Below are 13,691 nucleotides of genomic sequence, written 5' to 3' on the forward strand. Positions count from 1 at the left end.
CACACCGGCTGCTGAACCGAGCACTTTGAACCACAATTTTCGTGGCCACTTTCTACCACTCATCTGGATACTGCAATTACGGCAGAAAACTAGAGCCTCTGTGACGAAGTCCTGTCGGTTGTTTGTAAAGCAACTTAAGTGTGGTCCTTGGATCGCTGACGCAAGCCATCCATATGACTGGGGTATCGAGAACCCGCACTGCGAACCTGATAAACGCTTAATAGTACAGAAAATAGGGTTTGCGACGATGAGGATGATAAATAACAATAATTATGTTGATAACAGTATCTAGCTGGCTGCTGTCCTTTTGTACCAAACAAAGTTGAGGCACTTTCTCGTGAGAAACTGGGGGTCATATTAGTTCAAAAGACTGAGGCGTTTTACGACATGGAAGCACGTATTACGCATAAGTGGAACGTCCTTCGGTACACATCCATTGAAGACCGAATACATGTGCTGTGCCGTATTAAATCAGGGAATGTTTTCGACCACAAGCATCGCACTGCATAAATTTTGAGAAATGTAGTAATTCTGTTGTATTACAACCAGAATTCAGTTATCCTAGGCGTAAAAAGTTGCGGCTGTGCACCATGTATCAATAGTATTGTAGGTAGAAAAATTCGGTGACAGCCCATGTTTTCACGAATTAGGATTCAGTAAAACATCATCGGAGTCAGAAACGAAATGCTAATAATCAGGGCGTCAACCCAGAAGAAAAAACAACACCGTAGGATTTCAATCAGATGTGAGCCCGCCGACTACACAGAAGGAACTTACTGCTTTGCACGTTGAGCATTGCTGGCTGGTTCTCAGGATTACCAAGATTCAAACTGGTTCCGAATGCTTCCCCGTTCTGTCTGAAGACAGAACGAATGACTGGATCACAGGTAGACTCTAAATTTGGCTGCGAGAGGAATCGCAATGGAACTTCGTGTTATCCACCGAAAATGTAAGCTAGTGAAAAAGGTGTACTCAAGAGTTTCCTCAAGAGTATCTCTTAAAACGGAAGCCGCTTATGGATTGGTAATAGATAATAGCTTAATAAAGCAACAGCTCTCATCACCCGTAAGACAAATGAACTTCTAAGCAGAGGTTCAAGGCAGATGAGAACTTATGATTTAGGAATAAAAAGAATTGGGAAATGAACTGCACTCCAATAAAACATGTCAATACGAAACGACCTCCGCATTCTGGCCCACAAGTATGACGGACGCGTGGTGAGTCTCATGGAAACAAGAGCACACACCCTACGAACTCATAACCAGTACCGTGTGAGTCGAAACAATACATGCGCCCGGTATGTATTGGCTGGAAGATCTCATAACTGCGCAGTCAACAGTAAAACACACGCATCAAAGTTACAGGTGGTTGACTCAGTCACATCCCGATCAGGACGTGTGTGCAGTGTATTCCGGCCACAGGACTACGTTTTCCCGAACATCCATAAAAAGTCAAGGAAGAGAAACCGACAGAAAATAAATCACAACGATTATAAAGTCAGCGGCTGATTCGGAGATACTGTGAACGATGCCCACTGTGGACGCCTGGTTGAACACTACGTCAGGCAAGCGATGCAAGTCAGAACCCAGAAGCAGTTGCGTCAAACGAATTACGTTGAGGCAGCGGATTGTGGCCCCACAATGTAACCAAGTTACGTGGATCACTAGACAACTTTGGCCTATCTCCGAAATGCAGATCTGTACCAGATCTCAGGTAAGCATCCTCCCTGCCGTTGGGACGGGCCGACAAATTGACAGTAGTACTTCGAGCCAGCACAAATCAAATCACACCAGCGATCGGGCGAATGACATCCTCAAGGGAGAGGTGTCCAGAGGCTGGTCAATCAAACTAATGGAAGGTCACATCGATTGCACGAAGGTGTCGCGTGCCGCTTGCGAACAAAAGGCATGTTTTAAGTGACAAGAATGAGCCAATCAGGATTGAGCATTTTTAGCCGCCCAATCACGAAGGCCCTACCTCAACCCTGCGGAGAATCCCAAGGTAGCCCTACAGATTTAGCTAACATTTTCCCTTTGTCTACACGGAAAGTTGTCACAAATAAACGTGACCTCTGACATACATACGGGGCAGCAAGCCACGGGAGTTGCAATACCGTGTGGAATGCACCGTAAAACAACACCGGTGTCGTAGACCGATTTTCACCGGAAAACTAATGTCATACTGATCCCAGATGTGCCTGAGTTGAAGGAAAGCAAACCAGGTTTCGTCGGCAAAGCTGTCATCCAAATAGGGAAAATCTGTCCACTATCTCTAGTGCTTTCGATGCCATGACCAGTTTTGGTGGTCCAATCAACAAGTCTTATAATAAGTCTGTACTTTGAAGGGCAAAGCGTATGCAAAAACGCATGGCCACATCATTTAATACATTTCATATTTGAATGGGACCCCAAGAAAGTAGCGCAATATCGTCCGCGTACTCCAAGTTTTATGGTCTTCCCAGAGAAGCTCTACGCCAAAGGCAGAAGATACCGAACGTTTCTACCATAATCAATTCGAGGAAAGGTGACAAAGGGTTTTCCCCGAAAGTACCACTTTGGTGAGGAACTCAGGGGAACATCCGTAGGCTCTCACGTGCCCACGGGTGTTCGAGTTAACGGATTGCAGAAGCGTAACGAAAATGTCCGGCATATCTTTAAACATGATCGAATGAGTCAAACGCTGCTTCTGGATGTAAGAAGACAGTAACCGTGGGCCTACTGTACGTGTGGCGGTGTTCCAGTACTTATAGCAAGGTAACTATGTCATCAAGCCGTCCACAACCCGGACGGAACTCTACTGAGTTTTCACAATTATGCCTCTCACGAGTGCTATTAGGTCTGCGTAAGATGACACCTGTAAGCACCTAGGAACAATTGTGATAACAAATCTGATACGCTTCACCAATTACAGTGCACCAGCAATCCAATCAATTTCTACTGGGTTGAGGCTGATTTGATCACATGCTGACCATACGACAATTACTGAGGCTGCATTATACACCGAAGACCAAATCTGAAGTTCGACCTTGACATCGAAAGTGCTTTTGAAGTGAGGACGACCGCGTGGATCTACCCTGTGGAAAACGGAGTTCCCTTATGAGGTGGTGCGGTGCTGAAGGCACTCCGCGCGCGTACTTCCAAGCAATTTTGGGCACACAGCAAACTGACTTCGTGTTTTGCCACTTACAGCGCAGTTCGACAAATCTGCCCAGTATCTTGGTTCCTATGTAATTTTATTATCGATGACGTGTTCAAGAAAGCGTTTGATATTTCCACATGTAGTGGTGCTGAGCGAGACCCAGGATATGCAGACGATGTAGTAACGTCCCGTGATTGAGAATGGGGCACCGGATGCTCCTGACAAGCTGATGACTTCCATCGGTCATTTTGGATTGTTTTTTCAATAAAGTGAAAAGTGATATTAGAGTACCCAAGCATGCACACTCCCGTTCCTCCGCCTGGCCCTCTCTCCCTTGACACAAGAGAAGTGATTGTGGAACATGCATACCTAAGAAACTGCTTCAGTACCGCTGGTCCACAGGATGTGGTATACGATCGCACTGTCAAAGCCCGAACGACGTTCGTAAACTGTGGCGTCGGGGAGACACCAGTCTGTCACTGAAAGGACAAGCATGTGTTGTTTCCGTATGGACGTTAAACATGGATTGTTCGAGCATAAGATAGTAACAGACCAACCGTGCCTGAACAACAAACAAGTTCGCAGGACAACATTCTTGTCCTGAGTGGCACCAACTACGATGTCTGGAAGACGTTTTAAAGATGCCAGTACACAAGTGAACCTAGTTTGCTACTTTGGGATGGAACGCCAACCGTTAGATCAACAGATGAGACTACATGTTACGACATTGGCCGTCGTATTAGCCTCTGCTGGCGCACCAAGTCACCACGACTCTCTGGATGAGGATGACTGCATTTGGCTTAGTAAACTTTCCGAAACAGCCAGAATCGGAACCAGTGACGCACATGTGACTTTCTGCGAGACAAACGGAGTGCTGGCAGGTTTTTTACCCTTCTTTCTTCCTATGTACTGTGACACATGTACTATGCCCACTAAAAATGGAGGAAAACAAGAGTGAACAATCAGTCGACAAGAAAACCATGATGAAGAAACAAAGACAACGGAAAGAACCAGTGGAAAGCATCCATTATCTGCTAAGGTGAACAGTGAATGGGCTGGGCTGCTTTGTCACAGCTAAAACAACTTGATGCGCGTTCTAGAACTGGTCTACGAAGACTGCGTGTCATAAATGATATTCAGCTGCGTCAAAACCGAATTTGTATGCTGTTCTTTGTGAAGCGATCAATAAAACGACTTGGTCTTAATTAGCCTTTTACCATATCCGTCTTGGCCATGCAACAAGATGAGTGGATCGGTTACCGTTGTGCAAAAGTCGCTATCTCCCGTACACCGACCAGCCCGAAAGGATGATTTACGGCTTTCATCGAGCGGTAGATTTCGAAAACGGAAGTTAAATCGGAAATTCCAGAAACACGTGATATAGGGACACAAAATACCTCCAGTTATGCAGCGGTGTTTTGGAAGGAATGCTTTGTTGCAACTTAGAACGAGAGCACTGTAGTTGCCTTAATATAAGGGATTCAAATGATTATTTTGGTTTCCTAATGCAAACCTTGTTCTGGCGACACTTACTCCAACCGTCAGATGGTAAATTATAAAAAGCTTATGAAACGGTGGTTTGATACAAGTCCATTGTGGATGCTCACTAACCTAATTGCCGAAAAAAAAATCAGCTAGACTAAAAGTTTTTCGCTTCCTTACGACTTGGACAAATGAAGCACGCTTCGGATTTCCGGAAGGATGAAAATTCAGTGCCGTAAGGGCTATTTACGGAGCTTACTCTACATGGTGACACTAGGTGGATCTCGTTGAACTGTTATAACGTTTTGGTAGCAAGCTTATTCCCATATCACTAGCTACCCTGTTCTCGAACTGAAGTTGAAAAATGAATATTGGCGTTTCAATTGAAGAAAAATCACTGGGTTACAGCTTCATAAACAGCCGTTTTCAACTGATTCTGTGTCCCTGCAGATGTTCCACTATAATTTGGGGAGACGAGAAAACCATTACTCACCCGTTGCAGATTTTGGGCTTGAGTGACAAACGCAGGAGATAGCAAAAGGGCCCAGCGGCTAACAGGCCCCAAAGGACCATGATCCGTTACTTTGGTAGGCGGGGCCCAGAAACTCGGTGTGGTGCCCAATGGTAGCCACACTTCAAGATTAACATGGGCCTCGGGAAGTTCCGTGCAGCTATCGAACAAGAAAAGCGGTAGGTACGTAGTCGCGGTGGAAATATACACCTGATTAGATCTACCTGAAGCAAAGAACGGTCAAAAAACCTATCTGCACATTATGAAACACACTGCGTCGTCCGGAAAAAAATAGCTCATCTCCAGAGCTGCCCATCACCAAAGCATATACAAGCTATTGAATTTGGGTACATCCATGTGAAAATATGCCTTATCGAAATCAGTGGAAGCAAACTCTACAGTTCCTCGTTTATTTTGCTGCGGATGAGCACGTGAGTCACTGACAACCAAGGTCAGTAGCTTTGCGATTTAGTCACTGAGATATCGCGATCAATGGCTGTTTGTCCGTGCCTCGACCCGGTAAATCGCTCACGAAAACAATAACTGGTGAAAACATCAGGTTTACCTGCCCAGTAACCGCCTGACAGAATTGAAATCAGTTGTGTCGGGCAGGGAGGAAAACCGCTAGAAGTGGTATAAGTTTTTCAACAAGGATTTCGTCCTGTGTGAAGAAGCTGAGAAGCACTGAACGGCTATTTCACCCTTTTGGGAATCATCAGCAGTGCGCAGTTCTCAAACCCGCGGCCTCCCGACTACTGGTCTGAACACTTAACCGTCCGGTCTCGAATAGCTGACCAGAATAGTTATTAGCTCCCACTCAGAGATGAAGCAAGTAGGGGATCCCGCCCACTTGATCATACGTGTTCACTGGTTCATCTAGTGGAGGCTTCTCAAATGAACGTTTCACTTATCGGGTGATTTTTACCCTTCTTCTGAGCAACTTAAAGATTGTTCGCAGTATGAGGAGATTCGGGGATTTTTCAACAGATGGAAGTGATTCTGTATAACGGTTGGCGTGCATATACCAAACTGCAGTTGTAGTAGCCCCGTGTGGTAAAAACTAGGTTGGACTGCTGAAGCATTACGGAAAAATCTCACTGAGGACTTGTGCTCGCCCGATCGTGTTATCCATCACAGGAAAAAAGGCTTAATGGTGTAGTTTACCCGTACCATCACACTATCAGAAATGATCTACCCGTAAGGAAGTTGCGCGCAATGAATTCCTCTGATGCACAAGCTGTAGCTTCGTCGTGGCCACGCGATTCTAACTGTGATATAGCACCTCAAAACGAACATATTCGTTGTTCTGAGAAAGCTTACGGTTCTTCTACTACGGTAAACATCGTTGCAACGTTTTCGTACTTAAAGCCGTTCTCGGCGTGAAGGAGAAACGGACGAAATTCCGTAACTAGGCTACATGCACCAAATACGCTACAAAACAGAACTATGATCCAGTGTGCAGATCCTTTCATGTAGGCAAAAGATCTCAAATTTCTGTGCCGAGGACCTTAGTTCGGTGTACAAACGGCTTTTTCATACATGCTGACCATTCCCCTCATTTCTCACTGCTAAAGCACTCGGTAATTTGCATTCGGTCGTAGATTCAGGGTAGCAGTTTGGTGGTCATGCCGACCCAGGCAATCACACATTATCTGCTTATGACATCATTACAGCATTACTGAGATGACGGATTATAAGGCGACGCTTCCCGTTTCTCCAAGAGGCTGTTATCGGGATAGTGTTGGTACCAGATTATCTGGCACACTGCGGTCTGCTTCATCGATTGAGACCAGTTACGGAACAGCATCGCAGTCGCACGTCTTGCTGGAGCTGGATTGTATATGCTTTAGTTATACATTGAAGAACAAAGAAGCGACATCAGAAACTGAGTTCGCTGGAGTATGACCATAAAAAGCCCGTGCTGTTGAGATTTAATGACTTCATACCGCTGATGTGTGCAGTTTGTGAAGAATGACACTGATCAAGGGCAGTTACCACTTTATATCACATATCTCTCAGAACGAAACTTGCTTTCATTAAGTAGATCCGAAGCGTCGAAGCAAAATTGCCCCATAGGTATATGGAACTGTAATCGGTCTAAACCACACAGCGGACTATTAGAAGGCAGTACGCCTTGGGAATAGGGCCGGAATGTGTGGTGCACATACTGTTACCTTATCAGTGTACCATTTGTCCGTCTAGCTCCGATCCGTTAAATATTTATGTCCACACTTGTGATTAAATTTGATAACTAGTAATAACAAACAGGCTTCTGTGTAGCTGGAAAAATGGGTGAAAGCTAGTAAATGGGAAGGGAAGGAAAAGAGGGATCAGTTGAAGACACCATAGTTTGACAGGAAATCGGCCAACCGCGAGTCTTAAACACATGCAAAATAGAAAATCGTCGGTTAAAGCAAGGCAAAGACTACGAATACCGTCGGTAACTTGATTTCTTCCTTACTTTTCCGACTGGCCAAAACGCGTAGGTTTACGACATTTTCCTTCGTTGATGGATGTGCAAAATGGGTAAAAAAATAAAACACAGTCTGTGAGAAAACTCCCCCACCTCCCGCATAAAGACCGCACTTTGCGTTCCTCGAGTATGACCTTTATAAGGAGATGCCTGAGCTTTGGTTAAACATCGCTCATGTATGCATTCTGTACATCAGTAGTAACAAAGTTAGCTCCAACTAGTCGTTCCAGTCCCATTCAAGTCGACCAGGCGCACTTTGGTGGCGGGGAGGCTCCCGTCCAACCCCGAGAAGTCTGGATCATCAAGACAAAGATGCCCTTTACGCGCACTTTCAGACATATCTACTGTCTCCTCGATCACCACCCCTATAAACTTCGCTTCCTTCCAAAGCTCCCACAGCATGTGTCATTCCGATGCTGATCAATTCACTAACGCTATGCGAAAAATGGATAGTTTGATTGTGCTGAATGGCCTGCAATCTGTTCTCGTGGGACAAACACCAAGCCCCTAACGCCACGGTGATTAAGACATTTGGCACAGGAAAGTTGGGCCAATAACAACACAAGCGTTCAACAACCGACCAAACGTACCAATGTTTCGATACATCCCTAACAACTACATAAATCAAGACGAATATACATCATTATGTACACTAGGATTGAACACTAGTGCTTCACTGTCAACAATCATGCGCTTCCCGTTACCTTTCACGATTTGTTATAATGCACTTCAGTCATATGGCCATTGTGTGGTAAGTCCACCTGCAAGAAACACATCGAAGTCGGCGATGCGCGGCAAACCTAAAATTGGTTTCGAAGCACCTTATACCATCACAACTTCAGAGATGTCAAAAGCTACGGCGTCCACTTCCCTAGGGTCGAGGGTTCCAAACGCTATCACAGACATTGCGACTGACAGGACGCAGGACAAGCTAGTACACCAAGTCAAAGTTGCCGAACAAAAGGTTTCATATTAGGTGGGGGGCAGGCCACAAATCAGATAAGCTTAATCCATCCGATCGTCAAAGTACTGTTTCGACAAAACAGCTATAATCAGCGGGCCTTGTTCGGCATGACAAAGGAGGGGGTGATAAGTGAAACGACATGACTGTGGAGAATAACGTTAAGCAGAAATTGACATTCATGCAAGTATCACAATTGTGAGCGCGTGTGAGTGGAGCGCGACTCCACTCCCTTGTAACTGTTTCTTACACAACTGAGACTGTAACGCAGGGACTGTATTGTATGCTGCATGGTTGCATTCGAAATGGTTGTCGCCGTCACAGACGACAGAGAGCCAGTGGTTTACCACTGTAATGTTGAGTCAGGCTCTTCCTTCCAACACAAAACTTTTTCCTCTAAAAAAACAGCTGTTATAGCAGTTGACAAGATATTCGAGACATCACAGTATATTTCTTTGTTATAACACGCTACTCATACTCCTCGGTAACCTACCGGTTTCGCCTTTCTAGAGACTCATCAAGTAGGCGCAGTCCCCGGGCTAACATTATGTTCTAGTTGGATACCAACGAGTGTGTGATAAACGGAAAGAACTCACTTGCAAAGTACTGTTACAGACTCAAAAGAATTTCACGTTTATGTTATTGGAATTCGAGGACTAGGCCCATCTGATAAGCCTCAAGAGCGACACCGGTCGTGAGCTGCAGAAAAGTTTCCAACAACCTCATGAGCCGCGTGTTCTATCGAGAAAATATACTGCAATACTCCAAATGTCGTACCGGCTGAGACACGAAGCAGCCTTTGTGCGGCACTTTCAGTTGAAAACATCATAAACAAGCGATTCATTTGAGTCTCTTATTAACATCAGTGTAAGTTGCAAACGAGTGTACCTCGTCACACGACTCACGTTCAATTAGAACTAAGGTTGATGGAAACTCTGGGACTACACCAACTTGATGAATCTCAAAATGGGCGAAACTGGTATTGGCCCGTCGGTTTTTAGCAGCCTTATGAATAGTGTTTCGACATGGTTTGTTACATCATTATGAAAGTTGATCATGCACACTTCATGCAGCAGCTGACGGTGCTTGGAAGGGGGTTGACAGACAAATAAAAGCTGGGAACAGAACCAACCGCCTGTTAACCTTGTTACTCCTTATGCGTATCATCCACCGATATCAGTAATTCAGTATACCCTAAATGCAGTACCCCAAAATGGCCCAAACGATAGCTAAAGGTGTTTATTCTAGTTTTAACACACAAAACCAAACATGAAATGAATAGGTACAACAACAACAACAACAACAACAACAACAATAGGTGAAAAGACACGATTGTCAGAGAAAAAATACACTTACTTTTCATCGGGGCACATTAATCGACTGATTGAATCACTGGGAGTACTCCATGTGCGTTCAACGAAAGTGATATTCTGGTAGCCTAACCTTTCATGTGCAATAATGGCAAATATGTAGTTCAGTATCCAGTGGGATGGGCGATCGGTTACTTCCAATGTGAGGTTTAGACTATGGTTGTTGAAGTGGAACGTTCGATTCCAGCTGAGTGTTTCTAAAAAAATGGCAATTTATGCGACACATTGAAGTCCACCTACCATCCGTGCGCAAACACCGGTCCAAACGGATATTCGGATCCGGGAAGTGACAATAACCGGTAGAGACTAACAGCAGCATCCAGTAGAAGGGTATGCTCAGGGTCATGTGTGCATTATCCATATAAGCTAAGTGGCTTTCAACCAGTCTCGCCAAAATGTATTATCGGCGACATTGTCCGGTTGATATTATATGGAATAACTGACTGGAAACCGTATAGCAAGCACCAGTTGCGTGTACATTGCACGTGCCCGGATAAGGGAGAACTGCTGTAGGAGCCCACCGAGCACGCAAATATCCACTTCCCACCACACTAACAATCCAGAAGCCAGAACCTCCAACAATGACAAGAATGCTACAGAGGTTGAAAGAGAAGCATAAGTGAAACACTGGAGCACATTCAAACCGAAACTCATAGAAATACCCCTCCCCCCAAGACCAAACAGTTTAGGGGAAGCATAACTAAAATTTTCAGATTACATTACCGTATGTAAAAATTAACTTCATCCCTCCAGTAGCGAAGAGACAATACCAAAACTTCATTTCGTCGAACTCAGAAGTAGGAAGTCGCCAGAAAACACGTCGAATACCACTTTTTGGACTCACTGTTTGCGTTGGAGAACTGAACCTTGTCGAAGGTGAGTGGAAACGGGAGATTAGGTGGCAAGAGTATGCTGTATTTAACACGATGTAGAAGATTGTGGAACCTCTTGGAGCTCTGGAATAGGTTGAGTTGGGTGAATAGCAAGATCAAATCTGTCATCAGTATTGAGTAGCGACAATATCAATGTTCGGGCTACTAGGCCTCAATTCAAAGCTGTGGTTGCATTGCAGATCAAGTGATGCTTTCACGGTAACCCAAAGCTTCATAGATGAGACACAACAGAAACGTCATTGTGGAATTAGAAAACTACATTCCACTCTTTAGCATTAGGTTATAGTGAGGGTCTCAGTTTTCAGGTAAGTGATCGACGCTTGTCATTTTGTGTTTATATGTTACAAAATATAGGCCAGTCGCCCAAATTTTGGCCAATACCACCATGTTACTCATCTTAGCCTAAATGTGAAATGACCAGACGCAGCAACAGTGTATAACTTTATTGAGAATAAAAAAACACTCCTTGTTCAGTACACTTCACCCGTAGACCAGCAGATCAAATTGGGACGAACCGCATGATCAGTGGCTCCAAACAATGCCCAGGAGACAAATCCTAAAACTCGAGGTAAAACCTGCGGAACGCCAGGTATAGTCATCCCTCAGTATTGAACAGATGAGTGGCGCGTGCCTAAGAAATCTGAGTAAGGTTATAGGTTTTACCTATTTCCAACATGTGTATACTTCCGCAGCCACTGTTCATATAGTTATGACCATATAGAGAACATCCATTGGAGGCACGGAGAGCAGGCTTTACATGCAAGGCCATTTCTACAAGGCGACCAGGTTCCTTTAGGATTGCTATTCGACCTACGCCATCTTATCCATTTTGAATCTGATTATTCAATTATTTATGACTATAAGAAAGCACACGCAGAATTTTCCATTCTCACTTGGCTTAGGACAAAACAGATACTTCTGAGTAAATTTCTACGGAATTACATTTTTCGAAAAACAAAGTGACAAAAACACGTGCCTTTCCAGAATCTGGCTTCCGATAAAAGCAAGATGATTCGGTATGGAAGGAAAAAATTGGCTGGTACTGTGCGCAGAAATACATAGTGTCATTCGTTGATAACATGGTGTTCACCTTTGGCTTCAAGTTCGCCTCGGCAACTTATTCATTATCGTGATTAAGGACGTAAAGCCGTACAGAAATATCTGACGCATTAAGATGAGGAAGGCCAGATAAGACCAGTTGAAGTAGCTCGTTAAGAGCCTGCTAGCTCGGTCCAAGTCAGTGACAGGCTGTCGTCTATTACCAGACACACGCAATGCGACGTTTTCTGAAAAAATTCATTCACTGATTAAAAAAAACTATTTCCACTTTCGGAGAATGACTTATCAGCATTTGAGAACCTTGAGCACGAATTAGAGAACGCGCTGGTTGCTACTGTCGACTTCAATATCCCTCTCGTCATCGAAACTGATCCGTCCAACACTGCTATTAGTGCATCCCTGAGCCAGGGTTACCGGCCGGTCGCCTTTTTCCCCAGAACTTTGACTGCAAGCGAGAAAATCATTCTGCTGTCGAAAGAAACATACGCTATCGCCGAAGCGATCCATGAATGGCGCCACTATCTCCTCGGGAGACATTTTAAACTGACTACGGATCAACGTTCGGCCGCTTTTATGTACGGTAACCAAAGAGTAAAATATAGAATGACAAGATTGAACAGTGGAAAATCGAACTGGCAGGGCACACCCACGAAGTCTTCTATAGACCAGGATAGGATAACCGCGTTGCTAATACCCTATCTCGTAACCTTTGTACCATTGCTGGGACGGAAAAACTTGGAGCTTCACAACATATTATGCCATCCCGGGGTCACGAGATTTGCACATTTCGTTCGATCTAAGAACCTTCCTTTTTCATTCAGTGGTATCCGACGTGTGATGTCTGACTGTTCTACAAGCTCCGAACTCGAACTAAATCTTGTGAAACTTCGTGGCCAGCTTACCAGAGCCACACAAGCTTTTGAACGTCAAAGGACCACTTCCCTCAAACACGCGCAAAACAAGTACCTGTTAACAATCGTTGTGGAGTATTCTCGATTCCCTTTTGCTTATTCTTGCGCCAATATGTTCTCATCCACCGTGATTCATTGTTTGTGTCAATAGTTTTCACTGTTTGATATGCCTGTTTATATTCACCCAGACCACGGTTCTGCGTTCATACCAACTGAACTCAATTTTTTCCCCAATTTTTGTTTGATAAAGGCGTTGCCACTAGTCACACCGCTGCATATAATCCACAATGCAATGGTCAGGTTGAACGACTTAATGTATCCTTTGGAAAGACCATCTACTTGGCTAAAGTTCGTCAAATATATTCGGGAGAAATAACTCACCCCCGATAGATGAACTGATCACACTGCATAGGTTACGCTGGCTTGGCCACGTGCTGCGTATGCCAGTCGATCGAATTCCTCGAAGGGCTCTTTCGCACAACCACGTGAAGAGTGAGAGTCAGAGACGGTCAAACAGTGACTTGGCAGCGAAGTATAAAAGCCATTTCCAGCAAACTCGGCTGCGTTGGTCATTGCCGTCTTTCTGATTGGGGACCCCGAGACGGGCCATATCAATGGTTAGAGTCATTGTCTGACATGGCCCAGTCGCGCACTCAATGGCGCTCATGCATCCAAGCTATTGCCTTCAATGCATAGCTCCCTTCCCAACCCCCCACTTAACACTCCACCTACAGTGCTGTATTTACGCACTAATTTATCAACTCCCGCCTCCAATGCGCAGCTACCTAACTCATCTCTCCGAATCATCGGTGGACGAAACTATGGCAGCTACAACCACTGTACAACAAGTACGCGGTTATTACAGCAGACAATGATGATGATGATGATGATGA

The 13,691-nt window shown here is 44.7% G+C and overlaps 2 protein-coding genes across 2 annotated transcripts in view; one reads left to right on the forward strand and one right to left on the reverse strand.

The window, feature by feature from the left end:
• Positions 1 to 10,296, reverse strand: part of T265_03022 (hypothetical protein) — a gene marked incomplete at both ends in the record, with an annotated part of 52,233 nt that extends 41,937 nt beyond the window's left edge. Inside the window, 4 exons of the mRNA XM_009167411.1 lie at positions 778 to 904; positions 5,114 to 5,291; positions 9,922 to 10,132; positions 10,176 to 10,296. The remainder of the gene's footprint in view (positions 1 to 777; positions 905 to 5,113; positions 5,292 to 9,921; positions 10,133 to 10,175) is intronic.
• T265_03023 (hypothetical protein) lies at positions 3,758 to 4,096 on the forward strand (the record flags this gene model as incomplete). The annotated part of the gene is made up of 1 exon (XM_009167412.1): positions 3,758 to 4,096. The coding sequence occupies one exon, from the start codon at positions 3,758 to 3,760 to the stop codon at positions 4,094 to 4,096; it is 339 nt and encodes a 112-aa protein (XP_009165676.1).
• Positions 10,297 to 13,691: the final 3,395 nt, after the last annotated feature.

The sequence above is a fragment of the Opisthorchis viverrini genome (genome assembly GCF_000715545.1).
Source record: "Opisthorchis viverrini unplaced genomic scaffold opera_v5_41, whole genome shotgun sequence".
NCBI classification, from domain to species: Eukaryota; Metazoa; Platyhelminthes; class Trematoda; order Opisthorchiida; family Opisthorchiidae; genus Opisthorchis; species Opisthorchis viverrini.